At 42.8% G+C, this 23,820-nt stretch overlaps 1 protein-coding gene and 2 long non-coding RNA genes across 4 annotated transcripts; 1 reads left to right on the top strand and 2 right to left on the bottom strand.

The window, feature by feature from the left end:
• Window positions 1–500: 500 nt before the first annotated feature.
• Window positions 501–17,121, bottom strand: LOC130157885 (uncharacterized). Of its 2 annotated transcripts, XR_008825082.1 has the most exons (7): window positions 15,152–17,121; window positions 13,471–13,618; window positions 9,589–11,844; window positions 7,884–8,019; window positions 4,569–4,672; window positions 2,576–2,675; window positions 501–1,207 (listed from the first exon to the last, which is right to left on the bottom strand). It is a non-coding gene; the product is annotated as an uncharacterized LOC130157885 (long non-coding RNA). The 2 variants fall into 2 exon arrangements; XR_008825083.1 differs by lacking the exons at window positions 13,471–13,618; window positions 15,152–17,121 and having other exon boundaries at window positions 503–1,207; window positions 9,589–10,788; window positions 11,662–12,547.
• Window positions 3,739–23,450, top strand: NCEH1 (neutral cholesterol ester hydrolase 1). The gene is made up of 5 exons (XM_056357903.1): window positions 3,739–4,091; window positions 12,538–12,766; window positions 14,652–14,721; window positions 17,128–17,299; window positions 18,676–23,450. The coding sequence occupies exons 1-5, from the start codon at window positions 3,954–3,956 to the stop codon at window positions 19,291–19,293; spliced, it is 1,227 nt and encodes a 408-aa protein (XP_056213878.1). The 5' UTR covers window positions 3,739–3,953; the 3' UTR covers window positions 19,294–23,450.
• LOC130157887 (uncharacterized) lies at window positions 17,270–18,788 on the bottom strand. Its single transcript, XR_008825084.1, has 3 exons — window positions 18,659–18,788; window positions 18,429–18,496; window positions 17,270–17,401 (listed from the first exon to the last, which is right to left on the bottom strand). It is a non-coding gene; the product is annotated as an uncharacterized LOC130157887 (long non-coding RNA).
• Window positions 23,451–23,820: the final 370 nt, after the last annotated feature.

Here is a 23,820-nt window from a genome sequence, read left to right as displayed (position 1 = left end):
GCCGCACGGAGACGGCAGTTAGCGGCCCGCAGCAAGTGCGGGAGGGCTGGGCCCTCAGCGGCCATTGGCGGCTCGGCCCCCCTCATCCTGGCCGCCGTGTGGTGGGCCGCAGGGCACGGCCTGGCCGGCAGTCCCTCAGACCGCCCTTGAGCACTACCCAAAAGGGAGGATAAATAATGGCAGTGGCTGCCATAAAAATATTAATGCTATTAATAATGTAGTAAGCTCTGCCTGGCTGAGGATACCGGCGTGCCTGTATTATGCTGAGTTTCAGAATAACCAGTTTATAGGAAACAAGGGGAAAGACCTGGTCAAGATGAAAATCAACCAGTACCAACCTCAAAACAAATCAATTATACCAAATGTTTTGCCGTCCTTTTCTTTTTAATTTTCTCTAATACTAAAACTTGCTGATCTCAAAAGGAGTCCTTTCATAGGGGCCCAGCACCTCTGCAACCTGATTTAGCAGAATGTCTCACTGGCTCAATGTAAAAAGAACAAGAGATCTATTTTCTATTAATAGAATTTTCTACTATATGCTAAACTCATATATGCCAAATTAAGTTCCTTAGATCTTACTCATTTTTTTATGCTACAGATCTTTATTGGTTCAGACATTTTCATGACTGATCCATCAGCTGTAGTGCCAGTAAGAGTCCATCAACCTTTTTATGACTTGGAAGAAAAACAGAATAGGAAAACGCAGCAGAAGATGGTAACAGTTGTTGTTTATGTGACTAAAGATTTGCTGGTGAGATGCACGCAAATTAGGACTATTTTCTTGCGGAAAACATTTCAGAATAACAGCCTGGAAACCAAGAAGATCATTTCAATTATTACACAGTCCTACAATTACTTTATTTCTTACAGAGTACTTGCAACAATGACTTGCAGTCGAAATACAGCCTAACCTGGGGTCCTTCTGTCACCTGGAAGTAGCATTGTGGGCCATCATTTCGCAGTCCCACGGCAGGCCAGCCTTCACTGGCTTTTCCCCTGTTCTTTCTTTGCACTCATACCATGTCCTTTTCAGCCATGTCTTCAGTCTCCCTGACACCCGGAACCAGGGGGCAGCTTTCTCCTGGTTTGGAACAAGTTCTGCAGTACTGGAGTCAATGTTGTCTCCGCAGTACGGTTTCTGGGAAAGATATTGGTGATTGTACATTAATTTCCACTTAACCTCTAGGTCCTATATGAAATGTTGTGCCTGCAAAGACAGGAGAAGCATATTTATTGGGGCTGAGGATTAACAGGTGATACATGCATTGCTTCTCAGTTAAAGGTTTAAAAAGAATGTGATACCTAAATGTTCGGTATGTAAATATAGGCTCACTGTGCCTATGGAGAGTAACGTGGGCATTAGCGATTTTTTTGAATATACTTGAAAATCCAGAATTACAATCTCATAAATCAGCTAGGGTATTTCTGATGAACTATCTTAAGCTGTCCTTCCTGGGGGTGATAGACAAGTTGTAGGTAGTAATCACTTAAGAAAAGTGGCTAAGATTTTTTTTTTTTTTTTTGATCAAGAGCATTTATTCTCTCTAAAGTTTCGATCAGGACTGATGACAAAAATAATTACTATTCTTTATATGTCTGACATTTAAAAGTCTAAGTGCTTTTCTGATAAAAGGCTCTGAAATAGAAACACCTATTATTTTTTGTTGTGTAAAATGTAACACGTAGTTGAAACTTGCTGTTCCTTCCAGTTATCTAAACATCATTAAGCCAGGAATATAACACTTAATAGTTAAATAGTTTCTTCTCACAGTAACACCCACAGGGAGAAAGTTCCAGGAGATTAAATCATTAAATGAACCTTGTCACATCAGCTTTGTGGGAGCAGGGATCTTGTACCTTGTGGTGAAAGACAATGGAGGCACATCAGAAGAGCTGATGGAACCCCAAGGGCCCTGAAGGACACTTGGTGCCCTGCCTTGCCTCTGGAAGTTGGCTGTCTAGCAACCGTTTCTTGGCTTCAGGGTGTGAGTTTACGTAGATAGACTGCTTGTCTCCTAGATAGCTTGCAAGTGTTTGGGGGTTTAATTTATCCATTTATTTTTCTTTTAAAGAAAGGAATCTTTCTCAGACCACAGTGTTTTATTTTTTCAACTAACTGACTTCTTTCTAAACACCTGGAATAACCCGTATTCCTCAAAGAGCTATTGGTTCAGTTTATCCAGAGCACAGTAGCTTTAAGAATGTGAGGAAGAGGGGAGATCAAGCCCAGGATGTATGTGGGGGTCAGTGGGAGCATGAGAAACCTCAGAAGAATTCCATCCAACCTTTGTAGTGCTCTTTTGGAGAGAGTAGATGAGAGAGGAGTGGGACTAGACCAGTTTTGCCAGAGGTCTGGGAACCATGTTTTTGTGGAAAGAGGCAGGTACAAATTACTACGCTCAAGGATCCTGCATGCGGGCTTGAGGGGCAGATGCTTGGGAAAGCAAGGGAATGGGAGCAGGCAACGTAGAGGAGGCAGGGGAGTGGGGCACAATGTGAAAGAGAAGGTGTGAGCACAAAGTAACACAGAAAGGGACCACTCAGTCTAAAAAGCGTGAAAGCTCAGGATCCTCACCTTGTGCTGCTTCCTTGACAAAGCTTGTTTCCCAACAGACCTTTCACATCTGTAGTCTACTCAAAACTGACTGTGGAAATTACAGAAATTCCATCTGCTGCTGTTAGGGAAAAAGGTTAAAGATGCTTGAGAGGTGTATTTCCTCACAAATTCCAGAAACTTTCTTCTGCAACCTTTAGAATCAGCAAGGTTTTGCTTCAGTTCCAGTAAAGCTGGCTCGAAAGCTGACCTTTTACCTCTTAGAAACATATTTTTCTTTTATTACCTTTTCATGTCTATTTTTAAAAGAAAACTTGTCCTTTCCAGGACTCTATTTATATTTCTGTGTAACTTTTTAGTATTATGAATTCATTTTAAAGGCAATGTTATTGTTAAAATTAGTACTCATTCTTTTTCCTGAATTAGATTCATAATGCACGTGAATCTGGCTATTTTAATAAATATTTTAATTTGCTGAAGATAGTACTATGACTAAATATTAAGGAGTTATTTGTGCCAAGGCTGAACTCTATGGTGTAAATCCTGCGTGAATAAGAGACGAAAAAAGACCCATTTAGAACATTTTCTTGTCTTAGGTGTAAGAGGTGTTCCTGCATTAAACCAAAATTTGGTGCTGACCAAGGGGATGGGGGTGGTAAAAAACCCAAAACGAATAAAAAAACCCAGAACAGAAATTCCCCGTCCAAAATAAAATTATAATTATTTTTATAATAGATAAAACCCATACTTTTTGAAAAAAAAATCTTCTTTCTGGAATTGTAATGCGTTAAATGGGGAGCAGGATGGTTTCTTCAGCTAAAATAAGGGTGTCCCGGTGTTCCTCCTGGAAACACGCTGGGTGTGGGATCCGCCAGCAGCGCCGGGCTCCGCGAGGCAGCAGGACCTGCCTCTGCACCGGGGCTCCCGCAGCCCGGCGGCAGCGAGCGGCCACCGCACACGTCTCCGGGCCTTCGAACCCCGAGAAATGGAACCCGGGGGGGGGCCGAGACACGGCCAACAGGACGGGCGCGGGGGCCTCGGGCGGCCCAGCCAGGCAGCCTCGTGTGGAGCTGCCGGGCGAGGCCGGCGCGGCGAGGCCAGGCCCGGCCCCTTCCCGCAGGGACCCGGCCGCCCCGGGCACGCCCCCGGCAGCCCCCCGCCCCGCAGGCCGCTGCCCGGCCGCGCCTTCCCGCGGCGGCGGCTGCGGAGCGTCCGTCCCGCCCTTCCCGCCCCGGAGCGCGGCGGCCCCGCGGCGGGCGGGCGGGCCGACGCTGCGCTGCGCGGGGGCGAGGCGCGGATAAGGCCGCCGGCGGGCCGGGGCGGCAGGGACGGAAACGCCGGGACTTCCTCTGGGGGAGGCCGGCCCCGGGGCGGTGCGCTCCCCGCGGGGGTAGCAGCGATGCGGGCCGCCTGGGTGCTGCTGGCGGCGCTGGCCGCCCTGGCCGCCTACTACGTGTACCTGCCGCTGCCCGGCACCGTGTCGGACCCCTGGAAGCTGATGCTGCTGGATGCCACCTTCCGGGCGGTGCAGCAGGCGGTAAGCGGCGCCCCGGCCCCGCCGGCGTCACGGTCCCGGCTGCGGGGCGGCGGGCAGACCCGCCTCGCCGGGCCGGGTTCGCGCCGGGGGGCTGCGGTGCCCCCGCCGGGGAGCGCGCCCCGGGCATCCGCGCAGCGGGAGCGGCGTCCTCCGCGGCGCGCAGCGAGGGCCCCGCACGGCCCTGCCGGTGCCGGCGGCCCGGGGCCCGAGGGGAGCCGGCACGGCCGGGGAGCGGCGCCGCGGGCAGCCCCGGCAGCTGGGGCGGCGGGGGGAGCCGCCGGCATCGCTGACACGCGCGGCCGCAGGGGCAGGAGCCGATCGGCGCCGTACCGGGTCCTGACCGCACCGGGGAGGGAGCGCGGGGGCCGGGGGGAGCGCAGTGCCCCGGGGGCCGGGCGGGGGGTCAGTGCCTGCCGGGGCGCAGGCAGCTCCGGGCAGGGCCACCCCAGGCTGCTGGCCGTTCGCCCCCACCCGTACCTCGGGTGAGCCCACTCCGGTGCAGCTGGCATCCCGGCATCTCCTCTGGGACTCGTGGTGCTGATGTTACCCGGCGTAGCTTACTCTGGTTTCCAACTTGCAGGCTGTTGGTAAAAAAAAAAAAACAATAAATTAATGGCATCTATTCTGATGTACTAAGTGTGCCCTAGGGAAAGAAGACGTAGGGAAGCTCTTCCAAATATTAAACGGCCTTGATCTGGCATCCTATCACTAAACACAACTCTGAATGATTGGGTTTTGTCACAAGGCACACAACAGTTGTGTCACTTCATGATGTCTCCCTCATGATGTCTCCCTCGTTTTCTGCCAACGTTTCCATGCTGACATGAAACAGATCAGAGGTCACAAACTTTCTGATAATGGCTTTAGCTGGGAACTCAATTTTCTTTTGGAATAGCCTGGTCCCTTACAAGGGCTGATGTAAGGTACTATGTATGTGAAAGGTTTTGGGGTTTTTTACTTTCCTAGCAGCGTTTCCGTTTACTAGCTTCATTCTGAAATGTACCAAATCTTGTGCCTTCAGTGGGTGAGAGTATCAGCATATTCAAAATGGGATCCAGTGAGTTAATGCACAGAGGGCCCACAAATGGGTACCAAAAGGACGAGAGGGCAGCGTACCTTCTACATTCCTAGTACAGTAACTGCAGATGCTGGGAAGTATGAGGAGAGTGGACCACACAGTGCTCCAGGATAAAACCTGTTTGCTTGTACAGGATAAAATCCATTTGCTTGCATACCCTCCCCTATGTCTGCTATGAAATTTATGCAGCCATGGCCTACAATAGCTTCATTCTTCAGTAAAATCTATGGCTTGACATTCACTTGCTCGGTCTTTAACGTGAGTAACTGAACAGCAAGTGCTCAGCTTGACCAAACCCCCTGGGAAGCACGGCCAGGACCATGATGCCCCCCCAGCATGCTGCCTGCAAAACACGCAGTCATGACTCAGCCAGGAGCACCTGAACCAAGGCCATAACCTCTAGCTGAAGGAGACCTATCTTTAGAAAATCGTATGACTGACTATATATATATAAAACTATTAGCTGATGTACACATTCAGTTTGTTTATGTGGTATGCTGGGCATAGTCAGATGAATTTAGCCTTTAGAATAGTCAGAATGGTGCCTTTAGCCTGAAGGCTGAAGGTTATGTCTTTTGGGTTATTCTAGAGGTCATAATCCCACGAGGAGTTGGCAGGACACAGCCTGGCAGGTGGCAGCTGGAGCAAACTGGCAGGCAGGGCTGAAGTGCCAGCATCTGTCCCTGCTCTCCGGGGTGGGGAACTCTGTTAGGGGGAAGTGGCAATTTCTTAGTGTTTTGCATCTCTGGTCTTAGAAATAGGAATTTCTATAGCAAGAAAAATTACTAAACAAGTAACAGTTCCTGTAACACAGCTTACAGACCAAAGGAAGGAACAAACGAGTTTTACACAAGCATAAAAAGTGAGGCTTTAGGGGTGCCCTGAATCACACCACAGGTAAGCCTTGGGGCGTTTGTTCCTGGAGAGAGCGAGCGAGAGAAGGTGCTTTCCTGGTGTTCAGGAGTCTTTCATGACTGCCATTAAGAAGGAACTGTGTGGACTGAAGCTAGGATTGTAAAAGTTAAGTTTGAGTATTTACTTTGTCAGACAGCTTTTGTGTGTGTATATAAAATAAAGTGTGTGTCCCTTCTTAGGGCTCAGCTTCCCCTTTTTTCCTTTACCGGCTATTGCAAGACCAGGCAGTTTAACATTTCTCTAAATGTGACCACTGAACTTTCACCTGCTTCGGAGTGTATTTTCAGCTTGCTATTTATTACTTTCCTTTGTAGGTTTGATAGCAGCCAGAAGTACATTTCTGATTTTTGAAATCTCTGAAATGTACTGTAAGCCTTTTTTTCCAAGAGCAGGAAACAAACTTCATGTGCTTCAGATGCAATTGATTGTCTCTTGCTTATTTTGAAATGGATTTGGGAAGACACTGACAACCAAGCGTGACAATTTCTTGTTGGAGATTATGTGTTTGTTTACTCAGCACAGTAATACTCATTACCAAAAAAACATAGTAAGGTTGTCGCTGGCTTTCAGCGTACTAATGATAAGGTTTTGACATTTCCATGTAGAGTTTGGTCCCAGTCAGCTACAAACTTTTTTACAAGCTTGGGACTGACTCAGTGTCCTGGCTTAGCATGAGACACTTGAACAAATGTTCGAGTATAATCACATGGTTAAAAAAATGTGTAATGCTTATAGGGCAGTGCCTGCAAGTAGGTTTCAAAACCTACTAGGGGAGGGATCCGAGAGTGTTATTCTAATCTTAAACTGGGAGGGAATAGAGATAGGAAGAGATGAAGTGCCTTATCTGAGGCCACAAAGATTCCAGTGGTGGAGCTGGAAACCGAGCTGGGTTTTCAGAGCCTTGTTCCGGCACCCCCTTTAATGTCCTGTGCTGCCCCAGAAAGAAAGCAGAGACACTTAGACTGTAATAATAAATTAGTTCATTATATTAATTTAATTAATAAATTATTGATATATTAATACATAATATTAATGAATTGATGTTAAAGTGCTTAACTGAGAATGAGAGTAATTTGCCTCTTTCACCTGTCTTAAAATGGGACATGATAACACAGAAAACTGTGATATAACACAATTTTAGATCAGAAATTAAAAACTATGTATACATTTGTATACAGATAGATCAGAACTTGGCTTCACTGAAATTTGGACAAACGCATAAAATTAATTATGGGATTGAGCCATAGAAGAAGGGATAGTTATTGTTTTACTTGGACAAGAAGTGTCTAAAGCAACATTTCATAACTGTGCTGTTGACAGCTGGGTCAGTACATGTGTTTTTCACTTCTTCCTCTAACCCTTTCCCTTATCAGAGTGAAAAGAGCAGCATATGTTTATCTAATAAGTCCACAGAAATAAATTATTTCTGAACACCACTGTCAAGATACTTGCTATTCTGGTGCATGGCAAGGAAGAAGGGAGATTTTTTTTTTTTGGGGGGGGGGGGGGGGGAGCTGGGACAGCTGTTAGCAGAGGTTTGGAAGGACAAATGGGTTGGCAAAAAGGCCATCAGATAGACGTATATGGAAGAAGGTAGACAGCTGTACAGGGGAGAAAACTATCCTCGTATTTGTCCTCATCACAGCCAAGTGATTCCTCATGCTTCTCTACCCCTCACTTGCTTTCAGAGTAAAATGTAGGGCATGGGACATCAACATCTAGGATTATAGAAAACAGTAATCAGTTTTTTTCTGACATTTTAATATCTCTCTACCCATATATTTCAGAGTATGTGATACCTGGACAGATGTAAATCATAGCTGTAGCCGGCCAAGTAAGTTGTTGATGTTTCTGTGTGCAAGATCATAGTCTTGGAATTGGTTTGCAATAAACCAAATAGTTAGTTGTGTCACGGCGGTCTCGCAGCTGTGGTACCTGAGCAGAAATTGAACAGCACTGAAAGTCCTGTTTGCAGCAACAGAGAATTTATGTCTCTAGGATAAAAGCAGATCATCGTGAGTATATGCACCATGCCTCACATTAAAATGTAATCTAGTTTCTGCTTCTAATTAATGATAAAGCAGTCACCTTGGTTTCTTTTCAGTTCTAAAGGAAATTCATAAAACTAAGAGCACTTGTCTTTGAGGACTGTTTTCGTACAACAGCATTAAAAATACATAATCTTTACTGGGCAATAATGCACCTGCATTAAGAAATGGCTCCATAAAATAAAAGAAAATAGACATACACCTTTAAACAAGATAAACTGCCTGAAATGCACACAAAACAGTATGTTGTGTGTGCAGCTAAATGGGGAAATGATCTTGTTTATTTTTCACTAATCTCTATTACTGACTTCAGATGTAGTTGGCATTTTGGACTCCAGTGTTATAGAAATGTATTTTGCAAAGTGATGCCAGAATTTATGATAGTGGCTGCATCTTTTAAGGTAGGAAGTTTAGCCTTCAACTGTTTGGTTGCCCAGTTCCAGCATCATTAGTCATTTGAGTCATGAGTGCGATTTGGCTCAGTCCTAAGTGGTGGTGTATGAAAAGAGAGCCTTAGCTGTTTGCTTAATTCCTGATCCTGCTAAGGCCTGAAAGGTCAGCGCGGGACCTTGGGTCTGACCAGCTGCACAGGCTATAGAGGAAGCAGCTGATGCATTGGGCTCGGCTTTAGAGGCATGCTGCCTTTGTGCGCTGGCTGCATGCGCCCTGCTGCAATAGTTTCATGGCTAAAGGTCAGAGACATGAAGCCGGAGAGTGTCAGCCATGGAAGTCACATGAGGACAGAGAATTCCAACATGCTGAGTACTGTTAGAGGTTAATAGACATTAGCAACAGAAAACATTTTTTGATTTTTTTTTTTTAAATGAAGAACACATGACTCATGTAGAGTACAAGTCCATGAGGGAGGTAAGCATAAAAGCAGTGAGCATTTGGGATTCTTCGTGAAATTCAGCCGAAGAGCTAATCCTATTAGTTTAGGGACACATATTGGTGATTAAAGGACACATATTGGTGATAAAATAGTGGTGCCTTAGTAGAGCAGTACTTTGTTCTATTGTCTGCTTTTTATCGCAACCCTGCCACCTTTCTTCACTTATTAAAAATTTTCTCCTGCATCAATTAAATCTTTCAATGTCTGAGGGGTACCTCACCAAAGAATTTACCAGGAGGAAGGTGGCAGTCTTGAACAGTTTCATCTCTAGGGCATCCCTGGGTTGTCCCTGCCTGAAAAGCTCTGATATGGGGATGTCCTGGGAAAAGAGGAGGAGGTCGTGGCTGTAGTGGTTGCTTTGCCTGATTTGTTGGAGAGCTGGGGAGTATTACAGCATGAGCATAAATCACACTGCTGCCAAGGCAGTGCGGGATCACGGGGAGCCAACAGCCCCAAAATGAAAAGCTGCAGTTGGAAATGAGCAATAGATTGTCAGCAGGGCTACTGTAATATGTCCACAGCAGTTATTTGCTGAATTGGCTCAAATGCCAGCAAAATACTCACATCTGCCTTGCTAGCCTGTCTAGCCCTTCTCTCCTGGGGCCCTCCTGCTCATCCAGCTCTGCTCGCTTCCCAGCGGCAGAGCGCTCCTGTGTGTCAGCCCATTACTCTGTCCAGCCCAGAACACAATGAAGTTCACTAGCCACATTTCCCCAGTTACCTGTTCAGAAAACAAAAGTGTTTTTTCAGACAGATGCATAAAACCAGTCGTTACCCGGGACAACCTGGGGCTGTGACCCAGACCAAGTGATGTGCCCGGCACAGCAATTCCAGGCTAACTGCCCACAAGGCTTTCATCTTTATACTATCTCCTCTTTTCTGTGCGTTGGTCTTTAATTTTTCTGTAGTCTGTTAATTTTCCCCCTTGTCCTTTTGCTTTCTCTTCCTTATCACTAGCTTTTGTTATTACAGCACTGTTTTCTCTCCCTTTTCACCAGAGAGCATCACCGTTTCTCTCTTCTATTCCACATGCATATATACGTACGCACACATCGTTCCCAGATATATTGAAGCGCTATATTTGATAGCCTGCAACAGTCCTGCATGTTGGCACAGGAAGGACAGTAAAAATTGCAAATACCAGCAAAGAGCAAATGAGTTATTGCTCATGTGAGATGACTGGATACAGTTTGGTAATGGATTTAAGGCAATCCAGCTGTGGACGGCTGCCAAAAGGCAGCATCCTTTTCCTCACTCCCTCTTTCCTGCCTTGGGTTATCAGTAAGATGGTGACCTGGCTGAAGGTTCGTGTTGTTTCTCTGTTTTTGCCGGGTTCAGGTTGAGCTGGTGCAGCAGGGTCACGCCGACACAAGAAAAGCCCAGCCAACAGGATAGGCATGTCTGCCCTTGGGGCGGCAGCTTAGTCCTAGAGGAGAGTTATCCAACCGTTCAACGCGTCTTCTTCTGCCAGTAGTTATATCACAGGGTGATATTACATATCTATTTTAAATATTTATTTATAGAGAAAAAAAAAATCTTATTTGTAAGAACTTTGGACAAGACTAGCTCTTTGCCAGCAAAAAGTGCAATCCTGATGCCTTATAAATGACAAATAGGCTGATTAAATATACTTACAAAGAATCAGTGTGATAAGTGCTTGGCAAAAAAGCTGCCTATGCCTAACGAAAGGATTGGGACTGTTGCTATCGTGTCCTGATGTACAAAGCGTCTCTTCCAGGTTTTTGTGTTCTTGGAAAGAGTGGCCTATTATAGAAGAAAAAATAGGCACGAAAGTGTGTGATAACCTGCAGATGGCCACAGTGCTCTGCAGTTTAAAGAAAACACTTCTTGGTAAACACCACCAACACTAGCCTTGAAAAGAAAACATTTCTGATTCCAGGGAACATGTGGTAATCTCGTCTACAAAGAATGTGAACTCAAGTGGGAGAAAACTAAAATGGGATGTCTATTGCAGCACAGTCAGTCTGAAAAAATCTCCAAAAATGTTGTTTTCCCTGGCAGTATTTCCAAAATCTCTTCCCAGTGGTTACCTTCCCCAGGAACCTCCACAGGGCACAGGGAGGATCAGACTTTCAGCTGGTTACAGCAGCAGCAGCCCAACAAATTACATGCCAGGCTGTTGGTAGATGTATTGCTCTTCAAGTTTCAAACTCAAACTGGGTTTTCCTGTGGGAATTTTTAAGTAAGGGGAGAAAAGCATGATCTGAAATTCAGAGATACAAACAGCCTTGTGAATTCAGCATTTCTTCTTGGCAGGTGGATACTTTGTGTTTCTTCTCCTAGAGAAAAGCCTTCCAGGATGAAGAAGTGATGTTCCATTCAAAAAGCATCAATTGCCACAAACTATCTCAGCAGGGTGACATTACCACAAGCTAAAGCAAGAAAAGAAAGTAATATTTTTTTTGGAAGTGATTTCCTCTTCCTGCTCACATAGCAGCCCATTGTATTTGGCATAGATTTTGGGGGGGAAAATATGAAAGCTTGTCTTTTATCTACAGCAATCTGCAGTGGAAGTGGGGCTGGGCAGAGCCTTTTCTGTACACCACCTCAATGAAAGCCAATTTTTTTTTTTTTTTTAAATTTATTCAAACTCAGGATGACATATTAAAAAGTTACGTGTAAGGATCTGGGGCTGTAGACCTAAGGAGACAGATCTTCTTTGGCATGGATGCTGCTGAACGCTTCAAAAATTACTTTTCCCTCTGGAGGTGTGTGTTTGCCTCCATTAGCCCTTCTTTTGCTGTCAGCAGGCAGTCCTGGCAGGGAAGCTTGGCACTGAAAGTGGCTGTGAAAACGGTACTATGCAAGTACGGTAAAGAAAAAGTCAAAAAATTAAATAACTGTCCATGTGAACAGGTAATAGAAACCAGAAAGAGACTCTGAAACTCTTTACTTGCAAAATTATGTCTGTCACAGGGAGCCATACACAACGGAAATACTTTGCATTTCTGGTACCACCACAAAAACTTTGCATTTCTGGTACCACCACAAAAACTTTGCATTTCTGGTACCACCACAAAAACTTTGCATTTCTGGTACCACCACAAAAACTTTGCATTTCTGGTACCACCACAAAAACTTTGCATTTCTGGTACCACCACAAAAACTTTGCCTGTGTGGCATTGCCCTCTGCTGGCACCGCTCTGAGGAGCTTCCCAAGTGCTGGTGAGGGTCGTCTCCTTTCCGAGGGGTCTTCTGGAGGCAGGGATCCGAGCGCTCATTCACAGTTGTCTTGATCCACATAGTGCTCATGGTTTGATTTATTTTGACAACAAAGAATCTTTTATGGACAGGTTTTTGTTTTAATACACCTTTAAAAGCATTAGAGACCTTTAATAATTCATTTTCCAATGAATATTCTAAGAATCCATATTCATTTTAATACTGGACCTGCCCTTTGAAGACTGTTGCATTGAACATCAATGCGGTGTTGTATGATATGCTCTGAAGTGACAGAAATCTCCTTTTTTCTTCTTTTTTTTTCCCCCCTAGTGTCACCTGATTCACTATCTGAGACTCAGCCATCACTTGATAGTCCTGAATTATTTGATTTGTACTTTTGACAAGCTGAAGTCTGTCTCCTCTGAAGACATTAACATCACGGACACTGTGTTTGATGGGGTGGAAGTCAGAGTGTTTGAACCTCCTGCTCAGCCAGATGGAAGGCTCAAGCGCAGCGTTGTTTACATCCACGGAGGGGGCTGGGCCTTGGCAAGTGCACGTATGTATCTGCCCGCAATTAAATGGGATTCTGTTCTGGTTTTCTCCTAGCAGAAAAAGCCACAAGATGTTTTTGCCTGTCAGGGCTGACAGTTTTGCTAAGACGTACCTGAATTCAGTAGTAACTGTCTCCACTCTGTTAGATCAGCTCTATGGAGGGAAGGGGAACAATATCGTGAACACACAGCAAAGAACACCTATCTTATCTGCACGTGAGCTGTAAAAGGACCAAAAGGTTAATTTTGTTACATCCTGAGAAGATAAAATAGCTTACTGTTTAAATTCCTGAGATGCCTGGATGGGCTGTTAGGGCCAGTCCCCCCTTTTCTGTGGTCACGTGCAAAAGCCGAGCCTTTGTGATCAGGATCCAGTGACTGCATGTGAGGGGTTTGCCCCATTTTCACACAGTAATTAGAAGAGTGAGCTGAACAACACCGTCTGTAACAACATGGCTAATGTTTGGCTCTTAAATAACACATAGCTGGGAATATGTGCTGCTGATCACGCACAACGGGAATCGTGATGGGGGAAACAGGTAGGGGTCAGTTCCTGTCCCTTAGGGGAGCACTGCCACTGCTAGCAGAGATCACCTTGAAAATTAATGCTGTTTGCTTCAATTAACTTGGAAGCCACAAATGTGGTCAGAGAAATGAAGGTATAGCTATAGATAATGATAAGCTACCCACTTATCCTTCCATATCGTACAGGAGAAAAGCCTTGGGAGGAGAAACGACATGTGGTTTTCATGGCTGCTGCAAGATCCAGGGCCGGCAGGAGTCTTCCTCCTTTTCCTTCCCCACTGCTCCTCAACATCATGAAGTCCATACAGCCCTGATGCATTCTATGGCTTCATCTATTTAGAGAAAAAAGAACATTAATGGGGTTTTCCTAATTGTTCCAAAACAAAGACCGTATTGATTGCATTTGGCCTATGCAAGTCACTTAGACCATGATCTCAGTGAGATTTAGGTTCCTAAATAACTTTAAAATCTGGCTTTCACGTGCCTTTGGAAATCCCATCTCTCTGTCCTATAGTCCTATAGCAGCTATTTTTGCTCCTCGTCCTACAGAGGAGTTGAGGTGGTTTCCTTAGGCCAGCCTAAGGCATGTTTCTCAGCGTCCTGCCTGCCTCATTCGTTCTGTAACAGTTTGCATCTGACTGTTGTGCAAAAAGTTTATATTAAATGACCACGCTTTGTTTGCATGACTAACTCCGCTATGTCGGGTGCTATCCTCAAGTCCCAGATGCAGAAGTTAATGGCACAAATGTTACAGCTAAATGTTAAATTCTAAGACTAGATACTGTAGAAAATGCTTAGTGTCTTAGTGTATTTTATAGTACTGGGAACCAACGATTAAGTAACCAGAAAGGAATAACATTAAAGAAAATCAGTCCACTGATAAATAGCATAGCTGTAATTAATCCTCTCTTAAATGAGTAGTTCAGTTGGCGTTAATAGGGCAACTTGTTTGAATCAGAGCAATGTGTGCTATAATAAAATGAACAACAAACAGTGACTCATACAGCGATAACTAGCTCTGGATGCTAATGCCCCCAAACCACTGGGTACCTTAAATTTTGCCAAACTAAGAGAATTGTGGTAGGCGGATGAAGTGACGTACCCCAAATCACCAAGAAAGAGATGAGAAAGAAAGCATTAGACTGTAGTACTTGAGTCTACAAAAAGACAAAGCTACAAGGCATGAATTATGTTCCTTCTGCTACAATATGTATTTGCCACTTTATCTATTGCAAGCTGATCTCACTTAACTTTGCTTATATTTGTATGATGTCTTTATATTTTCTGAGAAGGCTTACACACAGCTTTGCAACTGTTGACATAAATGGACTCATACGTCCCTAACACCATGTCCTATCGTTCCAGGAACGAGTCTTTATAACAATCTCTGCAGAATCATGGCTGAATCTCTTAATGCTGTCATCGTCTCAGTTGAGTGAGTAATCTAAAACCAATCAAGTAATTTTAAGGTATTAGAAATATGTAATGTAGTTCTTCTAGCTTTTCCCTTCTTACTAGCTTGCGTATAAGGCTTTAACTCGGACAACAATTCTCTAATGCCAGTCTGGTATTTATATCCTTTTAAAATTTCAACAAATTGGAATGGCATCAAAAATTCATTTGGGTTTCTCAGTATTTCAGAGGTCGTTTTAGAAAGCAGAAATGTAGGCAAAAAAAGTAGCACTGAATTCAGTTGGACAAATACTAAAACGCAAATGTTGGTGCTTCTTGCAATTGTATCTACATGTAAGGAGTGCAGCTGAAACCTGAGGTCACTCAGGTGCCAAGTTGTGATTCTGTAAATACTTGTGAATGTTAAAAACAATCAAACAAAAACCCCAAACACATTGGGACATGATATATACCTGCAGGAAGGCTGAACCGTGTCTCAGTACCTGCTCACATAGCAAGAGGCACTGTTCCCATCCTCGAGGGTCACTCCACTGCTGCAAGGCGTATTTTTAGTATATAGATGTAAAGTAATGTTTGTATACATACATGGCATTAAAATACATATAGACAGACTTGAGGGGGTTTTAATATAAACCACAGTTTTTAAGTTATATCGAGCAAGGGTCTGCAACATAAAAACTATCAAATCCTTTCACCCCTGCTCATTAGTGAGAATACACCGTGGAGGCTGGCAGTTTCCCTGCCGCTCTCTCGGTCTCCCAACGTTCCAGTCATCTCATTTAAGCCTTGTGCTCCACTCAGGAGCCGAGGACTGCCAGGGTGCCGGACAACAGAGAAGCAGGGCTGCTTTTTAACACACTGAACAATCGCAAGGTAAACAAACCTCTCAACTAGCTAAGTTACCTAGATGACTCCAACTCGATTAGCACTTTTCCCATCCTTACTGTCAACTTCAATATTGCCTTTTGCAAACCAAATCACTTGATGTAATTACTCAAGTTTCCCACCTGCAGTTGATTACATACCAAGCTCTGTGATCTAATTGCAACTTAATTATATGAAGTTACTCATTCAATACTTATTATAGCGTACTTTAAAGGGTCATTTTCTTTTTTATTATTCTTTGTTGTTTATTAGCAGAAACAATGAAAACTAAAAAAGCAGCTGTTGGTTATTCCAGGCAAGCAGTGATCACAGTATTGAAAACTTCCTTATTATTCCTTTTTTGATCTATGGTGGTATAATTCTGCCTGTTTCTCTGAGTTATTGTTTACCTCTTCTCCTTAGCCATTATATCCTTCAGTCAAGGCGTTTGTACTCCATTAGTGAAGTCTCATTAGATTTCTCATTGGTTTAATTGCGCGTCTCTCTTTCATGATCTATGCACAGTCTGTTACGCAGTTTTGCGAGGTGTTCCCAAAGGATGCACTTATAATTCCATATATGCAGTGTATAGATCACTTTCTGAAAGCAGCTGAGATTTGGACTTTGAAACTCTAAGCCAAGTTTGAAATTTATTCTGCCTATGAAACTTTTTTAGCTTACATCCTAAAGAAAATGTTTTGAATCAGAAAACTGAATTTTGTTTTGGTCGGCTCTACTGAGAATATGTAAAATCTGTTGTTTGGAAAGCTACAAACAGAAGATGAGCTTTGTACCAGAAGGCCTAGTAACAACTCTTAGATTACAAATTATTCAGCGCATATGAGCAGACTTCTCCTGCACTGCTGTTTGAAAACTGAGAAAATCTCGTGAATGGGATGCAGCTGCTGGCTCTTCCTGGGCAGGCTGTTTGCTCCCTCCGTGCCTCAGTCTCCCCACTTGCACAATGGGTATGTTTCTGCTCCTCTGCTTGGTAAAGGAGAGGAATTATCGCATCTGTTGCCTTGGAGCAAACTGGTATTACATCACTTCTTGGCCATAGTTTATTTAATGGTATAGAGGTACAGCCAGGTTCATTCTCTCCTGAGCAAGCGTGAAAATTTGGGAAACAGAACTGCTTAGGTGTTTGGCTCAGCAGAATCGGTTGGGCGTATGAGACTTACTCCCCCTTGTTCTAGTTGAAGTGGGGATTTGGATCAAAAACAGTCTGATTGTAATGACTGCCTTGCCAAAGGTGTTTTAAATATTCATTCATTTTTATAATGTATGATGAAATCCTCTATTGGGAAATCCCAGGGAAGTGCTGCACAATTTTATACTACTTGCTATTATTCATGTCTAGTAGGTTCATATTAATCTTTCAGAATTAAAGCATTAATTATAAGATTAAGTCTTGCAGAAGTATTACGCACTTCATATTTTTCCTGTAGTATTTATCCTAATGAAATAGTTATTTGCCATTAAGGAACAGCTGATATCTGCTATTAATCCTGAAGGAGAGGTACACTGGTGGTAATAATTGTCTCTCATCTCTTTTGTTTTGTAGATACAGGCTGGTGCCAGAGGTGTGCTTTCCCGAGCAATTCCATGATGCTCTTCGTGCTACTAAGCATTTTTTGCAGCCTGACATTTTAGCTGAGTATTCAGTTGATCCAAGTCGAATTGCAATTTCTGGCGATAGCGCAGGAGGAAATTTGGCAGCTGCTGTATGTCAGCAGGTAACATCCAGCACCTGTTGCACTGCAACAGCCCCTAATTCCGTGATGCATATAGGTTGGCAGAGTCTTTGTGCTGCATCATCACAAGGTCGTATACCAACCCTGAAGGCAGGAGAGTAGAAAACCAGCATCTAGTCACTTTACAGAAAAAAAATGAGTCAATCGCAATATGAATGAATCGCATAGCTTGCAATGTCTTACTACAGTTACCGATTGTTATGGGCCAGATTTTAAGAGCAAGTAGCTAAGTGACATTTTTTACCCCTTTTGCTGGTGAATTCTGTTTTCTAAGTAGGTAACTAGGTACATGTGTAACTTACCAATTTAGCTTCCTATTTTTAGATGCTTGTCTCTGAAAATATGTTTTTATTTCTTTCAAATACAAAGGAAGGACAAAAAATACAATAAATGAAGCTTAATTCTTCTGTTATTTTCCTGTAGCATTTTGTAGCAAGTTTAAGGAATCTTTTTTTTAGTATCTGCCATTTAAATGTAATCTGAATTTAATCTAGTTAAGATTTTAAAGGCAGCCTGGAGCAAGTAATAATATTTTTCATGGATGACTGAAATATTATTATTAGCTTTTTTCCTATTGCCATAACTATTGGTGATAAGAATGCGGATACCATGTCCAGACAACTAATTATCATGACAACCTTGCAATATTCAATTAGAGCAAAAAAATTAATGAGACAATTACACTATACATTTCAATACTGAGGCCTGATAAACATGATAGTACCATGGTTTGGAAAAAGCATTCCTAATTTGTTTTCCTGATGCATAATTCTTTTTAAGCAAGATGAGATATGGTAGAGCACCGTGTATCTTGTGTAGAAGATGAAGCAAAACAATTAGGGGGCACCAAATGTGGAATTGGTAGGCTCACATCAAATGCAGGTGGCAGGGTCAAGTCAGAGAAATGCTTTTACACATGGTGAGCCTTTGCTAGAGAAAAGAGTGGATACCAACAATTTCCATATGCTGGAAAAAAAATACTAGGTAAATTCATGGAAGAAAAATCCATGAAAAGCCGTTAAAAGCAAGAATATCTCCTTTGACTCATTAAGTCCTTCAGTTGCCAGTTGTTAAACTGGACACTGTGTTAGAGAAATGCCACTTTACTTACCCTTCAATAAACTTCTGCCACTGATTTCTATTGGAGACAGAATACTGAGTATGCCTGAATGGCCATCCCTACAAGAGAAGAAGATCAGGCTGCTCATATTTCAGACAGAAGAGCAACATTATCTGCCTAAGAGCAGAATTCAGCCTAAAAATCGTCACATGAATGGTTGCTTGTATGAAGTTCTAGGTTGATATTGTATTGTTCATTTTCTTTATAATCCCAGTTCTAACCTGTATTTTTCCCACAGCTCAGCAAAGATGAACACTTGACCATCAGACCGAAACTGCAGGCCTTAATTTATCCAGTCCTTCAGGCATTCGACTTCAATACACCTTCCTATCAGCAGAACATGAATATGCCCGTCCTTCCTCGTTATGTCATGATCAACTATTGGATAGATTATTTCAATGGTAATTACGACGTGGCGCACTCACTGCTGATTAACAACCACACTGCTCTTGACGTTGGCCAAGCTTTGTCTTTTAGAGGGCGTCTGAACTGGACATCTCTCCTGCCTTCATCGTTCAAAAAGAACTACAAGCCTGTAATACAAACCACAGGCAAGGCTGAAATCATCCAGGAGATACCGGCGCTGCTCGATGTACGAGCAGTCCCGCTCCTTGCGGAAAATGAGACACTTCAGCTGCAGCCCAAGACTTACATCCTGACCTGCGAGAACGACGTCCTGCGAGATGACGGGGTGATGTACGCCAAGCGCCTGGAGAACGCCGGCGTGGAAGTTACGCTCGATCACTTCGATGACTGCTTTCACGGCTGTATGATATTCACCATTTGGCCTACCGATTTCTCTGCAGGCATTCAGACCAGGAACAGCTATATCAAATGGCTGGACGAAAACCTCTGAAGAGAGCGTCTCTCTAGAAGATGCAGGGTGTGTAGCTCTGGTGGCGGCTCTTGCAGAAGAGCAAACAATGAAAAAGTGCACTTTCCCACATTCTGACTTCATCCATTCAGCTGCAGCTGCTGGGGGTATAGACCACTAACTACAGCATTTTCTAGATCAATTGGCCTTGCCCAGCAAAGTGTTTTGAGAAATACTTTTTCAAACGTTGATCTTGATTTTTTTCTCGTTCTTTCAGATGATTACTGCCTAATACAAACAAATCTTAGGCAGAGAGATCGGCATTCCTGTAACATTCTTAACAGGCTCCCACTATCAAGCTTTGACTCAATTAGGCACAAAGGCCTCGCTTTGCAAATGATGTGAGGTAAAGCCAAACACCTACATCAAAATACTTCAAACCAGAGCTAGTTTTCAACAGTGGTGAGCACCTGATGTCAAAGAAAGTGTGAGCACTCACCTTTGACAGCAAAGCAATGCATTGGAATGTCAAGCAGGGATTCAGGTGTTAGCTTTTAGGCACACAGATGAATGGCTTGTTTACATTAAAAAAAGAAAAAAAGAAAAGAAAAGGCTCTTCTAGGCAGTTGAGATGATGCTGGACAAGTCTCTTAGCCAAACATGTAATTCAGCTTTGGAATTTGGTCTTTATTACCTTTTAGTTATTTATACTTTATAAAAGCACAGCACTCAATATATTTTCAATAAAAAGTATTATAGCATACATGCAAATGTATAGGATAAAATATTATGTCTAGCAGCAGAATCCAGGTTGTTTATGGGAGCGAGCTTCAAAGCTGACTACTTATTTGGCTAAGGAATGTGACTTCACCTGTGTTTAAAGCCCCCGTTGTATGACCTCCCTACAGAAAATACTGAGCTTACAAAAAATAATCTGCTGTGTGGTTTGCACTAATGTTTTTAATTAATAGAGGAAGGTTTTGTTCATTGACTTTTCTTTTGTGCTTGTAGTGTTTATTTTATTTCATGCTTCCTGGAAGGACGGGAGCAAGCAAATAGAAGTAGGTTCTAATCTCTATGGAAGATTTAAAGCTGAGCTTTGCAGCTAAACTTTGTTTGTCTTCTAGACTGACCCACAACACCAGGTAAGATGATCTCACTATCAGACAGCAAATCTCTACAGCTTGAGCCAGTCTGTAAAATTCAGATAGGCAGGACAGGGCAGTGAAACCACTTTGCAGCAGTGTGTATGGTCCAGGATGCTTACTGCTTGCAGAAATGAAGGTTGTGTCAAAAAGCCCGGTGTTTCTAGGCAAAGAGGAGCGAATAGCTGCCCCATAACTGAACTAGTAGATTAAATTCCTCCTTTAGCTTTATCACAGGCTTCCTGGGGGACCCCAGGAGAACAACTTCATCTCCTTCTGCCCCACTGTCTTCTTCTGCAAGAGAGGGAGTAGTAATTTCCTACCTCACAAAGGAGCTGTGAAGCGAGTTCACAGATGTTGGTGAAGCACAGGGATGTGATGGTGACTGGCAGGCACTGAACAGCTCCCGTAGCTTTTGACTTCCCATCCTTCTGTAATAGCTGGTGCTGAGCAGCCTGCCCCATGATGGGTGGTGCTGGGCTGCGGGTCCTCCTGGGCGGTTAGCTCAGCTCGGTCCTGGCTCCCGTCACAGTACCATAAGGTGAGGCTTCTTGGCTGTTGGGAAATCACGACAAAGGCAGTTTCATTAAAGCTTTGCTCATGGCAGGATTCTGAAAAGTTATTTAAAGTTTAAAAAAAACAAAAACAAAAACAACAAAACAAAACCTCAACCGAAAACCCAAAACAAAAAAAGAAACCCAAGAAAAAACAAGATACTATTAGATCAAACTGTCTTCTATCATTTAAAATATATATATTTAAAATATACAGAACAATGCACTTCCACCGGTATTTAAAGTAAATAAGAGAATGGCTTTGCTGAATCATTGCTTCCCAGAAACATCAGGTTGTTAATGTGGTTGTACGTATTAAGAAAAGCTATTAATGAGACACGGCTCTGATGCTGGCTCAGTCATGCGGGCTGAAACTCATTTTCTGGGCATGGGTTCATACAGAGATGACAAGGCAAAGCTTTTTCAACAGTGGCCCAAATTCTTCTTCCATTTAGATTGTTACGAAGACTTGGTGGAATGAGAGCAGCTGAGCGACAATCTGAATCAAAACAAATTTCGGTCAAGGTATCCAATTAACATTGCGGAAGGATTAAAATTTTGTTTCTGGATTTAAAAGCTCTTTCCTCCTTTCCCCCATAAACACAACTTCAGTAGATATAATTGACACTTAGAACAGACAGCAAAGTCATGTCCATTCGAAAGACAAATTACTGATCTGTTCCAGAGTCATTTTCCCCAGTGTGGAGACAGCTCCATTTACCTGACTTAATGACTTAGAGTAAAAATAAATATTGTTACTCTGAGTTGTAACAACAGGCTTCTTCTCAGCTTTCCCACTTAAAGAGTAAACCCATGTCAGAAAAGATGTAATTTATATTCACCTGCCGTCATTAAAAGAGAGTAGTAACCGTAGTACTGGGAAAAAAAAATCCTATTAATTTTATAATAATTACATTTACCTTAGAGCTGTCTGCAAAGCTTTAGACCAGCATTTGTTTATAGCTAAGTTATAAATATCTGCTATGAAGCTATACTATAATTGCTGCTGTTTGTTTTTTTTAATGGAAACGAAATGGAGAGCTGGAATATATGTATTCATGGAGTCGATTGTAAATTTCCTTCATGCACTGAAGCACATTAAAGTCTTGGCACAAGAAATGGTAGTAAGTATGTAACTGGACTGAAGGTGTTTACCTAAGTCATCACCAGCTTGATGTGCCATCCAAGACTGCAGCACGACTTGGATGCGACGTTACAGTGTTAACTAGTTCTGTCAGAGTATCTTGACTACTGTTACCTTGCAGCTGTATGGTTTAAATACACGATAGCTGCAAAAATACGATGTGATGGATCCTATAACGTATAAAAAGAGGTCTGAGATCCAGCTATAGAAAGACCTTTTAGTATATAGCCGCACAAGACACTTGATTTACAATTCAGTGGAAACCTTGAAGTAAGCGTTAGTCCAAACTCAGCTTTTCTCCTACTTTGTTCTCCTTTGCATATGGTCCCGATGCCCCATGTTGCAAGTTCAGGGTTGTTTCCAGCTGCAGGCTCCTGGAAACAGCGGAGAGCTGCGCCGGGGCCGGCCGGCATGGCTACAGAACACTGATGCCTGAGAGCAGGAGATGAAGATTAATGCATGTTATGACACCTCAATTTGTTCATGTGTTTAGTCCTACGTCTCCTGAAGTGTGTCCTCGGGCATACCTAGCACTTTCATCCTTGGTTATTTCACAAAGCAGTTTAGGCACTTTGCACATTGTAGGATCAGATCAAGTATTTGTAACTATTTCACCTGTGTGTAGTAAAAAATCAGACTTCTAAATGGAGATAAGTTTGTCTACTTACCTTCTTGTCAAATCAATGAGTATGGCTAGCTTTGTATTGTAGGTGGCTTTTTTTTTTCCCCTCTGGCCTACAATTAGGCTTTATCAATTCATTGCCAGAATATCTTGTTCCTGATGGCCATCAAGGCATTCAAACGTAAGCTTTAAAAATAAAATTAAAAATAAAATTAAAAATACTTCACATAACAGAATCTATAGTCATTTGTATCCTACTTTCATAGACCTGGGAACTATATTAGCAGGTCCCCAGTATTTTGGCCAATATTTGTAGGAATAAAAGGAGGTTTTGTCTTCCTAGCGTAGGACTTCTTAAAAGATGGATGTTCAGCATTTCTGAAAGCCCGGACCCCTTTAAAGATGTTGCATGGTGCATAAAAAATCACAAATACATTGAATTTCCTAAACTTCATCTAAGAAATTCCAAGATTACATCCCTGGCCAAAGCAGAAAGACCATTGCAGGTTTTAAGCCCTGCAAACTAAAAAGAAATGCTTTATATTTAAAATCATTATTTTGTAGTCTTTGGGCCTCTGTATTTTTTTGGTCTCTTACCAAACTTTATTATAAACTTCTTCAAATAAAAATATTAGAAGTAGATTATCCTGTGTTAAACCTGTTAAGCTGCTATGATCTGTAACAACGATCTTGTTAAAAACAAACAAGCAAATAAACAAAACTAGCTGGTTTAATGTTCTCTTATTTATGATGTTCAGAACCCCAAGGTACAACATACTTGATGTGAATGCTTTCAGTATCTTATGCATGACCATTTTTTGCTTTTTTACCAGTGCAAGGGACAGCTCTTGTAAGCTTTAATTAGCAAGTGGGATTGAGATGTGCTACCAAAAGGAAGAACAAATAAAGTTAAATATATCTGATTTTTAAATATTTTTTTTTTTCTCCAGGACCACTGATTTTATTTTCTGATGTACGACAGTACCAGTTTGAGTTTTCACTTAGCAGAGGTCAGGGAAACAAAACGGGAGACCTCAGAATTCCTGAAGAAATGTCGAAGCAAAGCCCAGGTGGTTGTTTCCATGGCAGGAGACTTTGCCTGTG

The sequence above is a fragment of the Falco biarmicus genome, chromosome 13 (assembly GCF_023638135.1).
Source record: "Falco biarmicus isolate bFalBia1 chromosome 13, bFalBia1.pri, whole genome shotgun sequence".
In the NCBI taxonomy this organism is placed as follows: Eukaryota; Metazoa; Chordata; class Aves; order Falconiformes; family Falconidae; genus Falco; species Falco biarmicus.
The sequence above is the reverse complement of the archived record's forward strand: the minus strand, read 5'-3'. Positions and strand labels throughout refer to the sequence as shown.